The 17929-nt window shown below is 33.8% G+C and overlaps 1 protein-coding gene across 1 annotated transcript in view; it reads left to right on the plus strand.

Moving 5' to 3' along the window:
- The window catches only part of LOC107666141 (eyes absent homolog 2-like), a 48094-nt gene extending 31851 nt beyond the window's left edge, over positions 1–16243 (plus strand). The window contains exons 10-16 of the mRNA XM_016457308.1: positions 4170–4259; positions 9761–9819; positions 11062–11195; positions 12000–12114; positions 13585–13706; positions 13790–13890; positions 14801–16243. Coding sequence (XP_016312794.1) covers positions 4170–4259; positions 9761–9819; positions 11062–11195; positions 12000–12114; positions 13585–13706; positions 13790–13890; positions 14801–14881 — 702 coding nt within the window. The 3' untranslated portion in view covers positions 14882–16243. The remainder of the gene's footprint in view (positions 1–4169; positions 4260–9760; positions 9820–11061; positions 11196–11999; positions 12115–13584; positions 13707–13789; positions 13891–14800) is intronic.
- The last annotated feature ends 1686 nt before the right edge of the window (positions 16244–17929 follow it).

Below are 17929 nucleotides of genomic sequence, written 5' to 3' on the forward strand. Positions count from 1 at the left end.
ATTTTAAAATGTAATTTATTCCTGTGATCAAAGCTGTATTTTCAGCATCATTACTCCAGTCTTCAGTGTCACATGATCCTTCAGAAATCATTCTAATATGCTGATTTGCTGCTCAAGAAACATTTCTGATTATTATTCATGTTGAAAACAGTTGTGCTGCTTCATATTTTTGTGAAAACCATGATGCATTGTATTTTTCAGGATTTTTGAAAATTTGAAAATTTAAAAGAACAGCATTTATTTGAAACAAGTCTTTACTGACTTTTTTGATCACTTTAATGCATCCTTACTGAATAAAAATATTAATCTTACCATCACTTAATTTTTGAATGGTGGTTTATATATCATATATACAGCAGAATAAATTTCAGCAAAAATTGAAATGCATACAAATCACATTTGGTTGATTTTAATCCATTTAAAGCCCTAAAAGTTAGCAGCAACAAAAGTCCCTCATGATCTCTTTTTCATAATAAATAAATATGTTCCATATAGCTGTTTCAGAGTAACGTCGTCAGCAGACAGTAAATGCGGAAGAACTAAATGAACAGTGAAAGATATAATGACGCTCCTTCAGCTCCAGACTTGTTATTTGGCCGCTCTGGTTTGATTGACGGCTCATGAACTTCTACGCAATCTCCAGGCAGCTGATGAGGAAACAATGGTCATGTTTCTTTTTCTTGGCCCGCAATCTATTTTGAATTCCCACGATCCCTTGTGGATTTGACGTGGCACATAAGAGACTCTGAGAAACGCTTGGCCGTCTCAAGCGCGCAGATCTTTTTGAGAACTGCAGAAATGTTGCCGTGACTAATGTGTCTAATTTCAGATCCAGGAAAAAGACTCCAGTGTAGCTTAGTACTGCGGCAGGAATCCACTGGAGATAGCAAATCAAAGAAAACATCCATAGGAAACTGAAATTGGGCTGGAGTTAAATAGGAACAAGTTTGATGTGTGTCATGACAAAGAGCCGCGATTGCGTTGGCTCGGATTTCACATCTTTAAGTAACAGGATATTTAACGCACTTTTTTATATGCACTTTATGGCAAAGCCATAAGCTCATCACTGTAAACAGCCTGTTTGTGCTGATTGGCCAAAAGCAAGACTCGACCTACTGAATACAGAACCTCTCAGGGTGATGAAAGACACCCGTTTACGCTAATGTGTTTTTTAACACAATTTAGTTTTACTTTTCTTTTTGTTTTCATTTTGAAAAGCTTTACGCTATGTGTGTGTTTGTGTGTGTGTGCGTATGTATATATGTTAGTTATATATATATATATTTAATACAAAATATATATATTACTCAGGAATCTGTATTTCACCTTATGTACAATACTATTCAAAAGTTTGGGGTCAGTAAGCTTTTTAAAGTTTTTAAAGTATCTTATGCTTACAAAGGTTCCATTTATTTGATCACAAATACAGTAAAAACATTAAAATATTATATAATGTAAAGAAGCTAGTTTATATGTGAATATATTTTAAAATGTAATTTATTCCTGTGATCAAAGCTGTATTTCGTTGGCTCGGATTTCACATCTTTAAGTAACAGGATATTTAACGCACTTTTTTATATGCACTTTATGGCAAAGCCACAAGCTCATCACTGTAAACAGCCTGTTTGTGCTGATTGGCCAAAAGCAAGACTCGACCTACTGAATACAGAACCTCTCAGGGTGATGAAAGACACCCGTTTACGCTAATGTGTTTTTTAACACAATTTAGTTTTACTTTTCTTTTTGTTTTCATTTTGAAAAGCTTTACGCTATGGAGGCTTTCTTTAATGTTTTTGTTTTTTATTTAGTGTGTCATGACAAAGAGCCGCGATTGATTGCGTTGGCTCGGATTTCACATCTTTAAGTAACAGGATATTTAACGCACTTTTTTATATGCACTTTATGGCAAAGCCATAAGCTCATCACTGTAAACAGCCTGTTTGTGCTGATTGGCCAAAAGCAAGACTCGACCTACTGAATACAGAACCTCTCAGGGTGATGAAAGACACCCGTTTACGCTAATGTGTTTTTTAACACAATTTAGTTTTACTTTTCTTTTTGTTTTCATTTTGAAAAGCTTTACGCTATGGAGGCTTTCTTTAATGTTTTTGTTTTTTATTTATTTGATTCCTCAGTGTTTTCTAAACATTCTGTAATTTATTAGTTGGTATATAAAATAGCATGTGGTGTATGTCATGCCTCGTCTTATTCGTTTTTTGTTAATAAACGTTATGTAAGGTAGTTTGTCAATATAGCCTACCGTTTTATTGTTGTTGTGCTTTTTAATTAAGAATAACAATGAATCCATCTTTTGTTTTAGTCCTAAAAAGTCTAGTTTGTCAATATAGCATACCGTTTTATTGTTGTTGTGCTTTTTAATTAAGAATAACAATGAATCCATCTTTTGTTTTAGTCCTAAAAAGTGAAAGGTGTATAGATATAAGCAAAACAGACAATTAATTTTTTTTTGTAAAACGTGACACCAAGATCGCAAATTCGAAAGTGAAAGTGCGCGAAGCCTGGCTTATAACACAGCAAAAGAGGAATTCCCATTCACAAAATTTAAATCACAAATGTGACCCTGGACCACAAAACCAGTCTTAAGTCGCTTGGGTATATTTTTAGCAATAGCCAAAAATGCAATGTATGGGTCAAAATTATCGATTTTTCTTTTATGCCAAAAATCAAGTAAAGATCATGTTCCATGAAGATATTTTGTAAATTTCCTGCCGTAAATATATCAAAACGTAATTTTTGATTAGTAATATGCATTGCTAAGAACTTCATTTGGACAACTTCAAAGGCGATTTTCTCAGTATTTAGATTTTTTTGCACCCTCAGATTCCAGATTTTCAAATACTGTAGTTGTATCTCTGCCAAATATTGTCCTATCATAACAAACCATACATCAATAGAAAGCTTATTTATTCAGCGTTCAGATGATGTAGAAATCTCAATTTCAAGAAATTGACCCTTATGACTGGTTTTGTGGTCCAGGGTCACACATGATAATGATGAAAAAGAACGGGTGGAATGTTGAACACTCATTACCATATAACTATAAACTATGATAAAAGTTCATCAGCATGCATTGAATAATACCATGTTGTAGAAAAAAAAACTGCGACCAAATTATGCGCTCGTGTGAGAAAGTTAGTCGTAAAAGAGCGACCAGTGGGAAGAATATTTTCCCATTGTTCTGATGGTACATTTATGTATGAGCTCAAGTATAAATACAGGTGCATCTCAATAAATTAGAATGTCGTGGAAAAGTTAATTTATTTCAGTAATTCAACTCAAATTGTGAAACTCGTGTATTAAATAAATTCAATGCACACAGACTGAAGTAGTTCACAATTTGAGTTGAATTACTGAAATAAATTAACTTTTCCACGACATTCTAATTTATTGAGATGCACCTGTATAAATATAATATTTTTTTATTTTATTTTAAACAAACAAATCACCAAAATATATCAGGAAAATATAAAAAATTAACTCAATATTTTTATAATAAGAAATATATATAGCTCATTATAGCTATAGCTGTAATTTCATCATATATTTACAAATGCATTTTGCCCCCCCCCAAAAAAAAACTTTTATCTTTTTTAAATAGCATATGTCGTAACTTCATTACAGACCTTCCTAAAAACCCATCAGTCGTAATTCTAAAGTGGTACATCTATTATTCTGTGTTTGACTGCCACCTGTAATAAAGGCGTCCATTCATGACGGCAGATTACAGCTTATTATCTTAATTAAAGCAGGATAAACTTGCAGCTCCTGTGCTGACAATGATTAGGCGTAGAGGAAGAGCCATTTCGTGGTTAATCTGACACTAACCTCTGGCTGACACCTACAGCTTGATCCGCTGCCAAACGGAGGAGTTAGCGGCTAGTTTCGTAGCTTGCATGGAACGGGAGCACACAATGCCTTAGCTTATGTTAGCTTCACCTACAACATGAAGAGAAAACAAGAGAAAGAGAAGTAGTTTGACAAGCTTCTGACTGAAAGCACAGTGACTGCGCTGAGTGATCAGCATTCTTTTTGGACAAAAACCTGTTGCACCACACGCTCCCTCTCCGACTGAGATAATGCAATCATTACCTGTCACTTCAAACCAGGTATGAAAACTAATTTGATGTGCTTTCTGTGTTTTGATCCAGGACTCTGGCAAGGCTGTGTCTCTAGGCTTGTGGATGGAGGAGATGATCTTCAACTTGGCAGATTCACGTCTGTTTTTCAACGACCTGGAGGTGAGCCAAACATCAGAATCAACAAAATCACTTTTTTTTTTTTTTTCATTTAATGCCAAACACTCTTTTTTGGACTTCAGCATTAGATGTATATATGAACAATCACAAAAATGGTGTTAATTATAACAATACAGATAAAATAGTTTGTATTGTAAGAAGAAAGAGAGAGCAGAGTAATATGTATATATATGTATGTATGTAAGCTTGGGATAAAAAAAAATAAAACAAAAAAAGGTAATTATCTTATTTTCTCATAATTCTCTGAAAATAGAATTGCAACTAAACTCATTTGCCACATTCTCATATTAAAAAAAAATAAATAAAGTCTTAGTTGTGAGATAAAAACTTGCAATTAACTGCCATGCACTTTTTGGCATTAAAAAACAGAACTGAACTCTTGAATTGACTTTTGAAAAAAAAGTCAAAATTGTGAAATATAAACTTTTTCTCAGAATTGCAATTCGCAACCTTTTATAAACTCACAATTTTGAGAAAAAAAGGGAAAAAGGTGAAAATTCTGATTAAAAAAAAGTTTATACCTTTATAACTCGCAATTCTGAGAAAAAGGTCTGAATTGACCGTTCACAAAGAGATTGATTGACAAGCGATCTGACCAATCATAATGCCGAATCCGCCATATTGCCCGACAAACAAATCAGACAGGAGAGTAGATTAACTTCGGTGGACTTGACCTTGAAGAATATTGTGTGTTGACGTCTTTCTGTGGTTGAAATAAAATAAGTTCTGATGTTCATTCATGTTCATTTCATGCTTCAGCTAAATATGAAAAGACGTTCGGTTCAAGTGTACCGCTTCAATACAGTGATCTGTAACGACACATTAAAGAGCCACAAAACTGAATTTATTGTTTGAATTTCTTAAAAATTTGAAAGCTGAGATCTTGTTTCATACCAGAAGTAACCTGCTCTGTCTTGTCTGTCTGCATGTTGTCAGTTTCCTCTTTGCTCCGTGATGTATTTTTTACTGCGTGAGCACATGATGTGTAATGTGAGAGCGGCATGGCTTGTCGGACATAGCAACAATAACTAAGAAGGGCAGGTTTTTCTCGAACAGTCACTTGTGAGATATAAACTCATATTTACTTTTTTTTTTTAATTCCTTGGCAGAAAAAAGCTTCCATAGATATGAGACACGAAACTAGCACAAATGTCCCATGTCAATTCATAAATAAAACATTTACTGCAGAATGTTGCAACTGGCCATTCAGAATCAAGTAATCTATAGAGCCACATAACCAACTTCTCTTATTGGTAGGAATCTTCACCTCTCAGATTCTCCAGTAGAACTCCTAAAATATGAGGAAGAAATCATGATGTGTCTTCATGTTTTTGTGACAGCTGCAGAAACTGGCTTTTTCTGTTTGTCACAATTATGCAAAGAAACAGCTAAATAATTCATCATAAAGACTACATAAAATATGTACATTACTATTTAAAGGTTTTCAAAAAAATAATTGTGTAATTTTATTCAGCAAGCATGCATTAATTTGATCAAAAGTGACACTAGGGATATTTATAATGCTATACAAGATTTCTATTTCAAATAAATGCTGTCCTTTTGAACTTTCTATTCATCAAAGAATCCTGAAAAATAAAATGTATCACAGTTTCCACAAAAAACATGAAGCCGCAAAACTGTTTTAAACATTGATAATAATCAGAAATGTTTCTTGAACTGCAAATCAGCATATTAGAATGATTTCTGAAGATCATGTGACACTGAAGACTGGAGGAATGATGCTGAAAATTCAGCTGCGCATCACAGGAATCAATTACATTTTACAATACATTCACATAGAAAACAATTATATTAAATTGTAATAATAAATCAATGTTTTTACAGTATTACTGATCAAATAAATACAGCCTTGATGAGCAGAAGAGACTTCGTTCAAAAACATTAAAAAAGCTTACCGGCTCCAAACTTCTAAAAAGTAGTTTATATAAGGCTAAACACGTATTCATATTTATTATTTATTTAAAAAGTGAATTTAGAGCTGTTTATGTGTGTTTGTTCAACAGTCCATGACCTGACAGTAATGCAGAGTCAGTGTGTGAAAGACCTCGGTTTGCCCTCTGCATGAAGAAAGGAGGGATTAGATTCTCTAAAAGCTTTCGAGGAGGTGCAGCAGAAACCCTGACAGAATCTGAGGTCTTAATTAAGGGTGTGTGGCTGCCACTGAAAAGAAAATTTGTCCCGGGGAGGAACAACAGCTGAGGGGTGGAGGGCACACACACCATTTTTTCTTGAGCAGGTTTTAATGACGGCCCCCTTCCCTCTTGTTCTGTTTTCCCTGTAATTGCACTCAAATAGTCCAAGGCATCATTCAGCATTCAAACACTGAGAGTTCAGTCTATTCAAACGTGTCAGCTGGGGAACAGAAAGCTGCCGCGGGCAAAATAACCGCACAGGGGTCAACAGCTTAGAAATACACGTGATTAATGGCCTAACTTGGTCATTTAATGCTTTAATTAATCAGAAAAAATTAATTAATGTTTGGTAGAGAGTAGCAGAATAGTTCAAGAGTGACCACGTCTGTCAAGCATTAAAAAAAACAACAACAAAAAAGCAATGGAATTATTTTATTATATTATTGGAATTTTTATTAGAAATATTCTGAGAAAAATTAATGTTTGGTAGAGAAGGTATCCGAGGTATCCGAAACTGGTGATTGAAGTTTTTTGGGTTTTTTTGGAAAAGAAATTAATGTTTTTATTCAGGAAAGGCACATTAAAGTGGTTAAAAGTGATACCAAATACATTTATAAAGCTTAGAAAATCCAACCTTAAAATAAATATATATCTTTTATTGATGTAGTTTTATTATTGCAATCGTTTTAAATTACTAGAAACATATTTTATGAGAAAAATTTAATTAAGGCAGCTTCTAAGATTCTATTTACACTGTTAAAATAGTAGGATTTTCTGCTATTTATACAACTTATTGCAAATAGTGGCAATTATCTGCATCTCAGTATTGTAGTACATTATAAGACAGAACGCAATAATAATGTATTTTGAGTGTAAATTGTAATATTAATTCAAATTATTAAATGGATGCCACCTTATTGGAACAATAAAGCCCTCCCTACACCTACCCGATACATTATTTTCAACTTTTCAATTATTTCCTTAATTTTTATTGAAAATAAATGCTGTTCCGATGTGATGTGAGATTTGGAAAGAGAGGAAAAAAGTTCGGCAAAAGGCAGGTTAGAACTCGGGTCGATCATTTCAAAAAGACTACGGTCCGCGCTTTAACATCTACACCACCGGAGCTGATGATTACCAGTCATTCAATTCAATTCAAGTTTATTTGTATAGCGCTTTTCACGATGCAAATCGTTGCAAAGCAGCTTTACAGAAAGTTTCTACATTATATTTAGTTATAGCTTATCAGTGGTGACTGTCTCAAGTTGATGTCCATATGGCAGTTAGTTAATGTCATGTAATGCAATATTTGGTAGTTTTGTATGTTGTCTGAGGGTTGGCATCATCTCTTCTCAGGTGTTCGGTCATCTCAGGTCTTTGTAAGGGCTGGATCCAGACTGAAGCTTGTGTAATTGCTAGTAGGAACAGTTAGAAGGCAATAGAGAAAAATTAGCGTAGCTGCTGTTCCAACTAAGCAAAAAATGATGTGTTCAACCCAAGCTAAAGAATGAAAATGTGCATTTGATCAGATGTAACTGCAGTACAAGATTATGAGATGCATTATTTGAATGCTTGGCCAAAGAGATGTGTCTTTAATCTAGATTTAAACAGAGAGAGTGTGTCTGAACCCCGAACGTTATCAGGAAGGCTATTTCAGAGTTTGGGAGCCAAATGTGAAAAAGCTCTACCTCCTTTAGTGGACTTTGCTATCCTAGGGACAACCACCTAGCAGTGCATTACAATAGTCCAGTCTAGAGGTCATGAATGCATGAACTAGCTTTTCTGCATCAGAAACAGGTAACATGTTTCGTAACTTGGCAATGTTTCTAAGATGGAAAACATTAATCATTGGCAACATTCAAGTCATCTTTTGTTGTGTTGACTAGATCAATCACACGTTGGTGGGCGGAGTTAGTGTAAATAGCCTCTGCCAACAAGATGGCCTATTTGCACTTAGTGTAAATACACTCCATTAAATTAATGTTTGGTAGAGAAGATATCAGAGTAGCAAGATAGTTACAATGAAACTGTTTTTTTTTTAATATAAATTAATTATTATTCAGCAAGGACACTGTAAATTGATACCAAAGATATTTATAATGTTTTTAAAAAAAAATTATATTTCAAATAAATGCTCCAAATGTTCTTTTGAACTTTATTAATCAAAAATCCTGAAAATAAAAACACAATGAAAGTCTACTTCTATTAAAAAAGCAGTGTATATAGAAATATACAGTATATAGTATATGTGAAAGTCTAGTTCTATCTAAAAAAAGAAGAGAAAAAAGAAAATGTGACCTTGGACCACAAAACCAGTCATAAGGGTCAATTTTTTTAAATTTACACATGAAAGCTGAATAAATAAGCTTTCCATTGATGTATGGTTTGTTAGGATAGGACGAATAAGCTTTCCACTGATGTATGGTTTGTTAGGATAGGACGATATTTGGCTGAGATGCAACTATTTGAAAATATGGAATCTGAGGGTACAAAAAAATCAAAATATTGAGAAAATCAGCTTTAAAGTTGTCCAAATGAAGTTTTTAGCAATGCATATTACTAATCAAAAATTAAGTTTTGATATATTTACAGTAGGACATTTACAAAATATCTTCATGGAACATGATCTTTACTTAATATCCTAATGATTTTTGGCATAAAAGAAAAATGGATAATTTTGACCCATACAATGTATTTTTGGCTTTTGCTACAATATACCCCAGCGACTTAAGACTGCTTTTGTGCTCCAGGGTCACAAATGAGAAAATGTAGTTATAATTACAGTCATTTAAGAACAACAGAAGTCAGTGGGAGGTCGGCAACATGAGATTATTAAGATAAACATGATGTGTTGTTGAGTCATATCTGTGAAAATATGAAAAACAATAGTTAGAGCATGAATGTGTTTTGCCAGTGCTGAAGGCCGAGCAATTCTTTCTGCGAATTCGAATCCAAATTTTTATCAAATTTGCAAGAGTTGCTAAAACAGCAAGGAGAAGCACGCTAGATAATGATCTGGAGTAATTAGTGTATATTGGCAGCCGTACGCACAAACCCAGCCAAGACAAAAGCGTTAATTAACGTCCAATATCGGGTTTAGATGGTGTTACCATCTTTAACCCTCCAGCGTTAAAGGCGCCTGGATGTCTTGGGTCGCGGTGGCCTGGTTTTGCTTTTTTGTTGTTTGTCTTTTTTAATATTTCTCTCTCGCTCTCACCATCGTTCCCCGAGGCTCGGCGGCGGGTGAACCTGTCTATACACAGTACATCACTTTACACGGCTGTAACGTATATCCGCCTCATGCGTATCTGCTTTCCTTTCATTTCCCAGGAATGTGACCAAGTTCACATCGATGATGTGGCCTCGGATGACAATGGGCAGGACTTGAGGTAGAGTATGACTTTCCTTCATCTAGCACAGCGAGCAACAATATGAGCATTTCCAATAAAACAGATATTATGGGCCGTAAAGGGATCCTGTACTTCATGCTGCTGACATATTGAGTATTAAACGTTGTTGGTTTTTATCATAGTTTTGAGGCAAGCCCTCGCTCTGCTTCCAGACGTTTTATGATGGACATTAATCACACATTTAAGAGCACGTCTATGGAGTTATTAAATGAACAGTCCTCTGAAAATTACATTTCTGTCATTATTTACTCACCCTTTTATTCCAAACCCATATTAATACTCCAAAAAAGTACCATAAAAGCAGTCTATATAATTTAGTGTAAGTGTTTTATTTTCAATTATTTATTTATTCAGTTTATTTATTTATTTACTATGAACTGATCCTATATGAAAAAGCAACAGGAATATTTTTTCAAAGCTCCAAAAGTATAAAAATATTCCAAGTACCCTAAAAGCAATCTATGTTTTATTAAATATATGTTATTTCAATTTATTTTAAATTATTTTATTGATTTTTTTACTGAAATGTACTGACTTTTTCCCCCACTTTATTAGTTATTTAGTTATGAACTGATGCTATATATATATAAAAATCTGCAGGATTCTTTTTTAAATAAAAGAAGTTTATTTTTAAATTTTTTATTGGTTTTACTGAAAATATCTTATTTCAATTTACTGATTTTATTTTTAAATTTGTGAAAAAAAGCAGCAATATTTTTAAGTGCAAAAACACTCCAAAAATTATTACATGATTAAAATGATGTAAATATCTGTAAACATATTAAATGATGTAAACATCCTATTATTTAATTTATTTTAAAATCTTGAATTTTTTTTGTTTTAATTTACAGATTCCTATTTATTTATTTATTTTCTTACTGAATATGAATTGATGCTATATGAAAAAAGAAGCAGGGACATTTTTTTTAATCGAATCTCCTTTTATGGAATGACAAGAGGATGAATAAATTATGGCACAATTTTCATTTTTAGGTGAGCTATATCTTTAACATAACGGCATGCTGACACACTGGTTATCAAACATTATAGTTTCTTATCAGAGTTTGTAGGCAGACTCTCTCTCTGCTTCCAGACATTTTACGATGGACATTAATCAGACTTTTAGGAGCTTGTCAGAAAGTGTGGAGCGGATCTGAAGCTGACCGTGTGTGTGTGTGTGTGTGTGTGTGTGTCTGTCTGTCTGTCTGTCTGTACTTGCAGCACGTATAACTTTGGCACGGATGGCTTCCAGAGCCCAGCAGGTGGAGGCACGCTCTGCTTGGGCTCAGGTGTTCACGGCGGGGTCGACTGGATGAGGAAACTTGCCTTCCGCTACCGCAGAGGCAAAGTGGACAGTTGTAGTTTGTGACGTTCTAATACATTAAATATGTAATAGGTAAAAATGTAAAAGAAAATAATATTTATTATGGATTTTCAGTTCTTTGAAATGAAGTAAAAATAAATGAATAAATAAATTAAATGTATTAAAAGAATAAATGATTTTTTTTCTTGAAATTAAAAAAGGGAACATAAAAGTGCCTGTAGTTCAAGAAATTATTATTAAATATGATTTAATATAAAAATAGTCAGAATAAACCAAATTATTTGTTTTACATCATATTAGAAAAAATGTTGACTTTTTTCTTGTTTTAATTAGAACAAATAAACAAACAAACAAACACTGGAACATAAAAGTGCCTGTAGTTCAAGAAATTATTATTAAATATGATTTAATATTAAAATAGTCAGAATAACCCAAATTATTTGTTTTATATCATATTTGAATTTTTTTTTTTACTTTCTTCTTGTTTTAATTAGAACAAACAAACAAACACTGGAACATAAAAGTGCCTGTAGTTCAAGAAATTCTTATGAAATATGATTTAATATTAAATTATTTAGAAAAAAAACAAATAATTAATTGTACATTTTATTGTTGTGGTTATAAAAGCAGCATGTGTTACACTGGTTTTAAGATGTTTTTACGCACTCCACTTAGTTCGCTCCATGCCAAACAACCCTGTAAAATCACTATAAGTCATGGCCAGTTGGTGACATTTCTTACTGTCATTTTTGGATTCTCAGAAGCCACATTCATTAATTGGTTTCATGCATGAATCTTCAGTGTGATGATCAGCTGGATTGCTGTTGTTTTGCAGGTTTGCTGGGCAGTCCGAAGCGGGAAGAGTGGCTTCAGCTGAGGCGGGAGATGGAGGTTTTGACGGATCTGTGGCTGACGCAGGCACTCAAAGCTCTCGCTCTCATCAACTCCAGGTGAGCACAGCACACATACGATAACACAGCAATACTCCATCTTAAATAAACAAGAGTTCAAGAGCAGAAACTAGTGTCTGTGGTAATCCACAGCGTGCCACAGATACTGAATCTGGAATATTCCTTTAACAATAGACTTACTCTACAGCAGTTTTGTGTCACTCAAACATAATAGGTTTTGGCAAGCAAAGATTGATGACACTGACAGATGATGATTAATAGCACAGCATATTTCTGTCTCATGACTTATTTTACTTATTTAACACGAAAGTGAGGTTTAGCAGAACATCTGAGCTGCTTTTCAATGAAATCTATGTAGTGACCAGAACCTGTCAAGATCCAAAAAGAACGAAAAGCCATCATAAATGTAGTCCATATGAACAGTGCTCTGAAGCCATACGATAGAAACTATGGAAGTTTATTTTCACCACAGAATAATAAAATAATACAAATCATAACAATTCTGCCTTTTTTTTTGTTTTTGTTTTTTTAAATCTAAGGTTACATCTCATAATTAAATGGAATAAAAAATGTAGATAATTGCAACTTTATTTTTTTGCAATACTCATTTTTAATTTTATTTATTTATTGCAATTGCAAGTTTACATCTCCCAATTTGGATTTTGCAATTATGAGTTTATATTTCACAATTATGAGATTATATCTTGCAATTATGTTCATGTCTCGCAATTATGAGTTATATTTCACAAATATGAGATTACTGTATATCTTGCAATTATGAGTTTACATTTTGTGATTGAGTTATACAGTGGGTACGGAAAGTATTCAGACCCCCTTAAATTTTTCACTCTTTGTTATATTGCAGCCATTTGCTAAAATCATTTAAGTTAATTTTTTTTCCTCATTAATGTACACAAAGCACCCCATATTGACAGAAAAACACAGAATTGTTAAAAATTTAAGGGGGTCTGAATACTTTCCGTACCCACTGTATTTCACAATTATGAGATTATATTTTGCAGTTATGAGTTATATTTCGCAATTGTTATGTCTTGTAATTATGAGTTAATTTTCACAATTATGAGATTATCTTTTGCAAATATGAGTTATGTTTCACAATTGAGATTGTATTTCACAATTATGAGTTTATATTTTTGCAATTCTGAATTTATATCTTGTAATTGTGAGTTAATATTGAGTTTATTTTTTGCAGTTATGACTTTATATCTCACAATTCTTAGATTATATTTCGCAATTGAGTTTGTATCTCACAATTCTTTTTTTTCCCCTTTTTATTCCATGGCTAAAATAAGCTTCCATAAGAAATAAATACAAATTAAGCCTTTTTTTCTCTAAAATCTTCCCCTCCATCAAAGCTCTAAATCTGTATGTTTTTACAGAGAAACAGCTCAACTAAATCCAGACCAGATTTGTATTTATGACTGCAGTATTCCTTTAAGAGTCCTTCATTTTTGTGAATGAGTTACTTACATATGTTCCCTCTCACAGACCGAATTGTGTGAACGTGATGGTCACCACCACGCAGCTGATTCCAGCACTCTCCAAAGTACTGCTCTACGGGCTTGGAGGAGCTTTTCCCATCGAGAACATCTACAGTGCCACCAAAACAGGTTGAATGCTTCTTCAAACGCTGCATTTCAGAAAGTTTTCCTGATCTAGAAACAGAATTGTTAACGTCGTGTGCCTGTTCTAGGTAAAGAAAGCTGCTTTGAGCGCGTGACCCAGAGGTTTGGCCGCAGAGCCGTGTATGTGGTTGTAGGGGATGGAGTTGAGGAGGAGACGGTTGCCAAGAAGGTAAGACGGAATAATGGCAAAACACATGCTGAATGAGTACTGTAGTATGGGATTGTAAAAAGAAACATGGCCTCTTTTTATTAACAAAGGCTAAGTGAATGCATACTCTTTTGGGCAAAAAAAAATGTAAAAATCCAGTATACATTTAAAAATAATAAAGATCTATGTATTATTAAAATATTAAACATGATATATTTATATTTGTAATAATACTAGTTTTATTTTATAATTCAGTCACTTTTATTAGCTTTTATATTATTAAAAAAAAAACATTTTTAATTATAGTTCAGTAGATTGTTATACTATTCAATATTTTTGTCTTTATAATAATACATATTTTAAATATATTTTAAAATATTAAAAGAAATTGTGCATTTATGTTCATTTATATTATTATAGTCTTTTATAATAATTTATATTATTAAAAATATGTAAATATAATTTATATTAGAATTCATTTTAATATTCAGTTTTTATAAATAAATATTTTATAATATTTAAATATCTATATATTTATATTAAAAAATATACTTTTATTTTATAATCGTTTTTATTATTATTATTATCATTTATATCGCAATTCTAATCAAGTGTTTTTTAATATTAAAATGCATTTAAACAAACAAAATTATGTATTAAAGGCCTTATCCTTTCAAATATATCCACATTTTTATCCTCAAAATACTTTTCACAGTTTTTAAAAAAAGGTATTTAAAAAGGGGGAGAAACCTTTACATACATGCATGCATGCATGCATAAACATATATGACATTGACATATATATTAAACATATATGACACAGTCATATGACATATGACTGTGCCATTAAATGGTTACTTTTTCTGTAATATCAGCTACTGCTAGGTATCATTACAATTAAATTGTAATGTTACTTTGTGATGTCCTGCAGAAGAACATGCCGTTCTGGAGAGTGACGTGCCGGGCGGATCTGGAGGCGTTGAGTCACGCACTTGAGCTGGATTACCTCTAGACGGCAGCATCTGTCCGTCTGCTGTCTCCCCCGCATGTGTGGTCCACAGGGATCACATGACCCAGCCAAGAACTGCAGGACCAATCAGCAGGGAGCAGCAATCTTAATGGAAACGTTTGCTTCAAATCAATCCAAGAAAAATGCTTTTGTCTCTTTCTCGCGCTCCACCTGAGAGGCTCAGCTCTTTCATTCACTCGCTTTTCTTCACAACAGCACTGCACTGAAAACAAAGACCCTTCAGCGACTGATTCAGAAAGCCTGTGTTCGGAATGACATACTATCACACTACTCGTACTATTTCTGCAGTATGCAGTATATATACTGTGCACAGTGTGTATTTTGTTTGTGCAGAAACCCAGATGACAATGGAGCACAACACATGGGTATCCCAGAATGCAATGCACTTGACTTGACTTTACACAGCTCATCTCTGGACTACCAAAAAATGAAAACAATTCCCAAAAAAAATTTTTTTATTTCTGAGATGAAACTAGAAGTCATGTGACAATAATGTAGCAAACTACTGTTTGAAATGTTTATCATAATGCATAATGTGTACTATTTTTTATATTAAGCAGTATACAGTGTAAAGTGTGCAGTATGCTGTAATGTTTGTTAGTATTGTTTTCTGAGCATAGCCATTCTGAAACAACCCATTTTAAGGATGAAAGGGGTGTAAAAATAGAAGATTTTAGCATCAGAAATAAGATTTACATTTCTTACAGCATTAAATCATATGCATTTCCATGAAAAAAACACCAAATTCATAAGTGAAGAGAAAAAATACAAGATTTGATCATTTTATGTAATCAGAACTGAGATTTTTCTTGCAATATCATACCAAATTGATTGAATATTGCACCACACGTAAAAAGAATAATTCAATGTTAACTACATTAAAATGCATTAAAATGAAGATATTGTACTAAAACTACAGAAAAACTAACCCCTCACTTTTTGAGTACAAAGTACTGCAAATCCACTTATTTTAATGGAAACCTCTGAATAGATTTAAAAGTGAACTAACCATGAAATTAGCCAAAGTATTGTAGCGAATGACACTGCTACTGGTACTAAAAGAAATGACATGATTAACTTATGAATGTCAGTGTCCTGTGAGTTTCTGACTTCTTTTCTTCCTGTCTCTCTGATGTTTGCCTGAACATCATGTGGTTTGTTACTGATGTGTATTTGTTATTTTGCTGAAGTTGATATACTGTATACTGTACTGTATGTGCCGCTCTGACCTGCATGTGCTCTTCGCAACCGCTTCTTTTCGCTATGATTTGTATATAAGGTTTTATTGTTGATTATTTCTGGGCTTATTATAATAGAATAAAGATAAATTAATTTCATTCTCAAGTTCCCTTCTTAAAGCAGCTTTTGCCTTATGTTAATTGGCATAAACAGTAATGCAAAATTATTATTTAGTCTTTTTTAAGGGTATGAATCTCACAAAAAAATATCCAGCTCAAATGTCACTCTAAAATCAAAAGGAAAATAAAATTGTATTTTGCATAAACAAAACAATGCCTTTTTGAATACTGAAAAATCCTTAGATGCAATTTCTATAAAAAATTAAACGCATTAAACACCAATTTTAAATTATAAGGCAAATAAAGTTAAATATTTATTATATAAATTTAATATTTAATTATATATTATTTAATTTATATAAATATTATTACATTTTTTAAAATTCTTTACCATCTCTGAGTGTCAACAGCTCCTTTGAATCACATTCAGCCACTATTACCCACCCTCTTAAAATCCATTTTATAGTTGTTTATCGACCCCCAGGACCACTAGGTAACTTCATGGAAGAAGACTTCAAGGAATTAGATGTGCTGCTCTCAACCTTTCCTGAGGATGGTACTCCCCTAGTTATGTTTGGAAACTTCAACATCCACCTAGATAAACCTCAAACTGCAGACTTCCACACTCTGCTTGCCTCTTTTGATCTCAAGCGAGTGTTAACTACGGCTACACACAAATCAGGCAAGCAACTGGACTTTATTTACACACGACACGCTCCACTGATCATGTGCTGATTACTCCACTGCACACCTCGGATCACTTCCTCCTCACTCTTAACCTCAACATGGTTCCTGACACAACACATACCCGTTTGGAAACTTCAACATCCACCTAGATAAACCTCAAACTGCAGACTTCCACACTCTGCTTGCCTCTTTTGATCTCAAGCGAGTGTTAACTACGGCTACACACAAATCAGGCAAGCAACTGGACTTTATTTACACACGACACGCTCCACTGATCATGTGCTGATTACTCCACTGCACACCTCGGATCACTTCCTCCTCACTCTTAACCTCAACATGGTTCCTGACACAACACATACCCCTACACATGTCACTTTTCGACGTAACCTACACTCTCTCTCACCCTCCCGGCTTACTATCACAACAAAATTAACAATTCGCCTAACTCTCGCATGCCCTATTAAAACATTTTCCTCCCTTATTTGTCCTCCTCCTCCCCCTTCTTCATCAACTCTAACAGCTGACAACTTTGCCACATTCTTCATCAATAAAATTACAAACCTCAGTCCACAATTTGCCACACCACAAACTGTCAAACATCTTACCAGCAAACATACTCGTTTTCATCCTTCTCTCCACTCTCTGAGGCAGAAGTCTCTAAACTCATCCTTTCCAATCATCCTACTACTTGTCCACTTGATCCTATCCCCACTCACCTCCTTCAGGCCATTTCTTCTTCAGTCATACCTTCGCTTACTCACATTATCAACACCTCTCTTCACACTGGTACATTTCCCACAGCATTTAAGCAGGCTCGGGTGTCAGTCATGGCCTCCTAATAATTCCCATCCACTTGATTGGCTCTATCTCTCTCTCCACTCCACCTGTAGCTGGTGTGTGGTGAGCGCACTGGCGCCGTTGTGCTGTGGCTGCCGTCGCATCATCCAAGTGGATGCTGTACACTGGTGGTGGTTGAGGAAGAGACTCCCTCATGACTGTAAAGCACTTTGGGTGTACAGCAATACACAATAAAGCGCTATATAAA

Source organism: Sinocyclocheilus anshuiensis, unplaced genomic scaffold (assembly GCF_001515605.1).
Source record: "Sinocyclocheilus anshuiensis isolate Anshui unplaced genomic scaffold, SAMN03320099.WGS_v1.1 scaffold447, whole genome shotgun sequence".
Taxonomy (NCBI): domain Eukaryota; kingdom Metazoa; phylum Chordata; class Actinopteri; order Cypriniformes; family Cyprinidae; genus Sinocyclocheilus; species Sinocyclocheilus anshuiensis.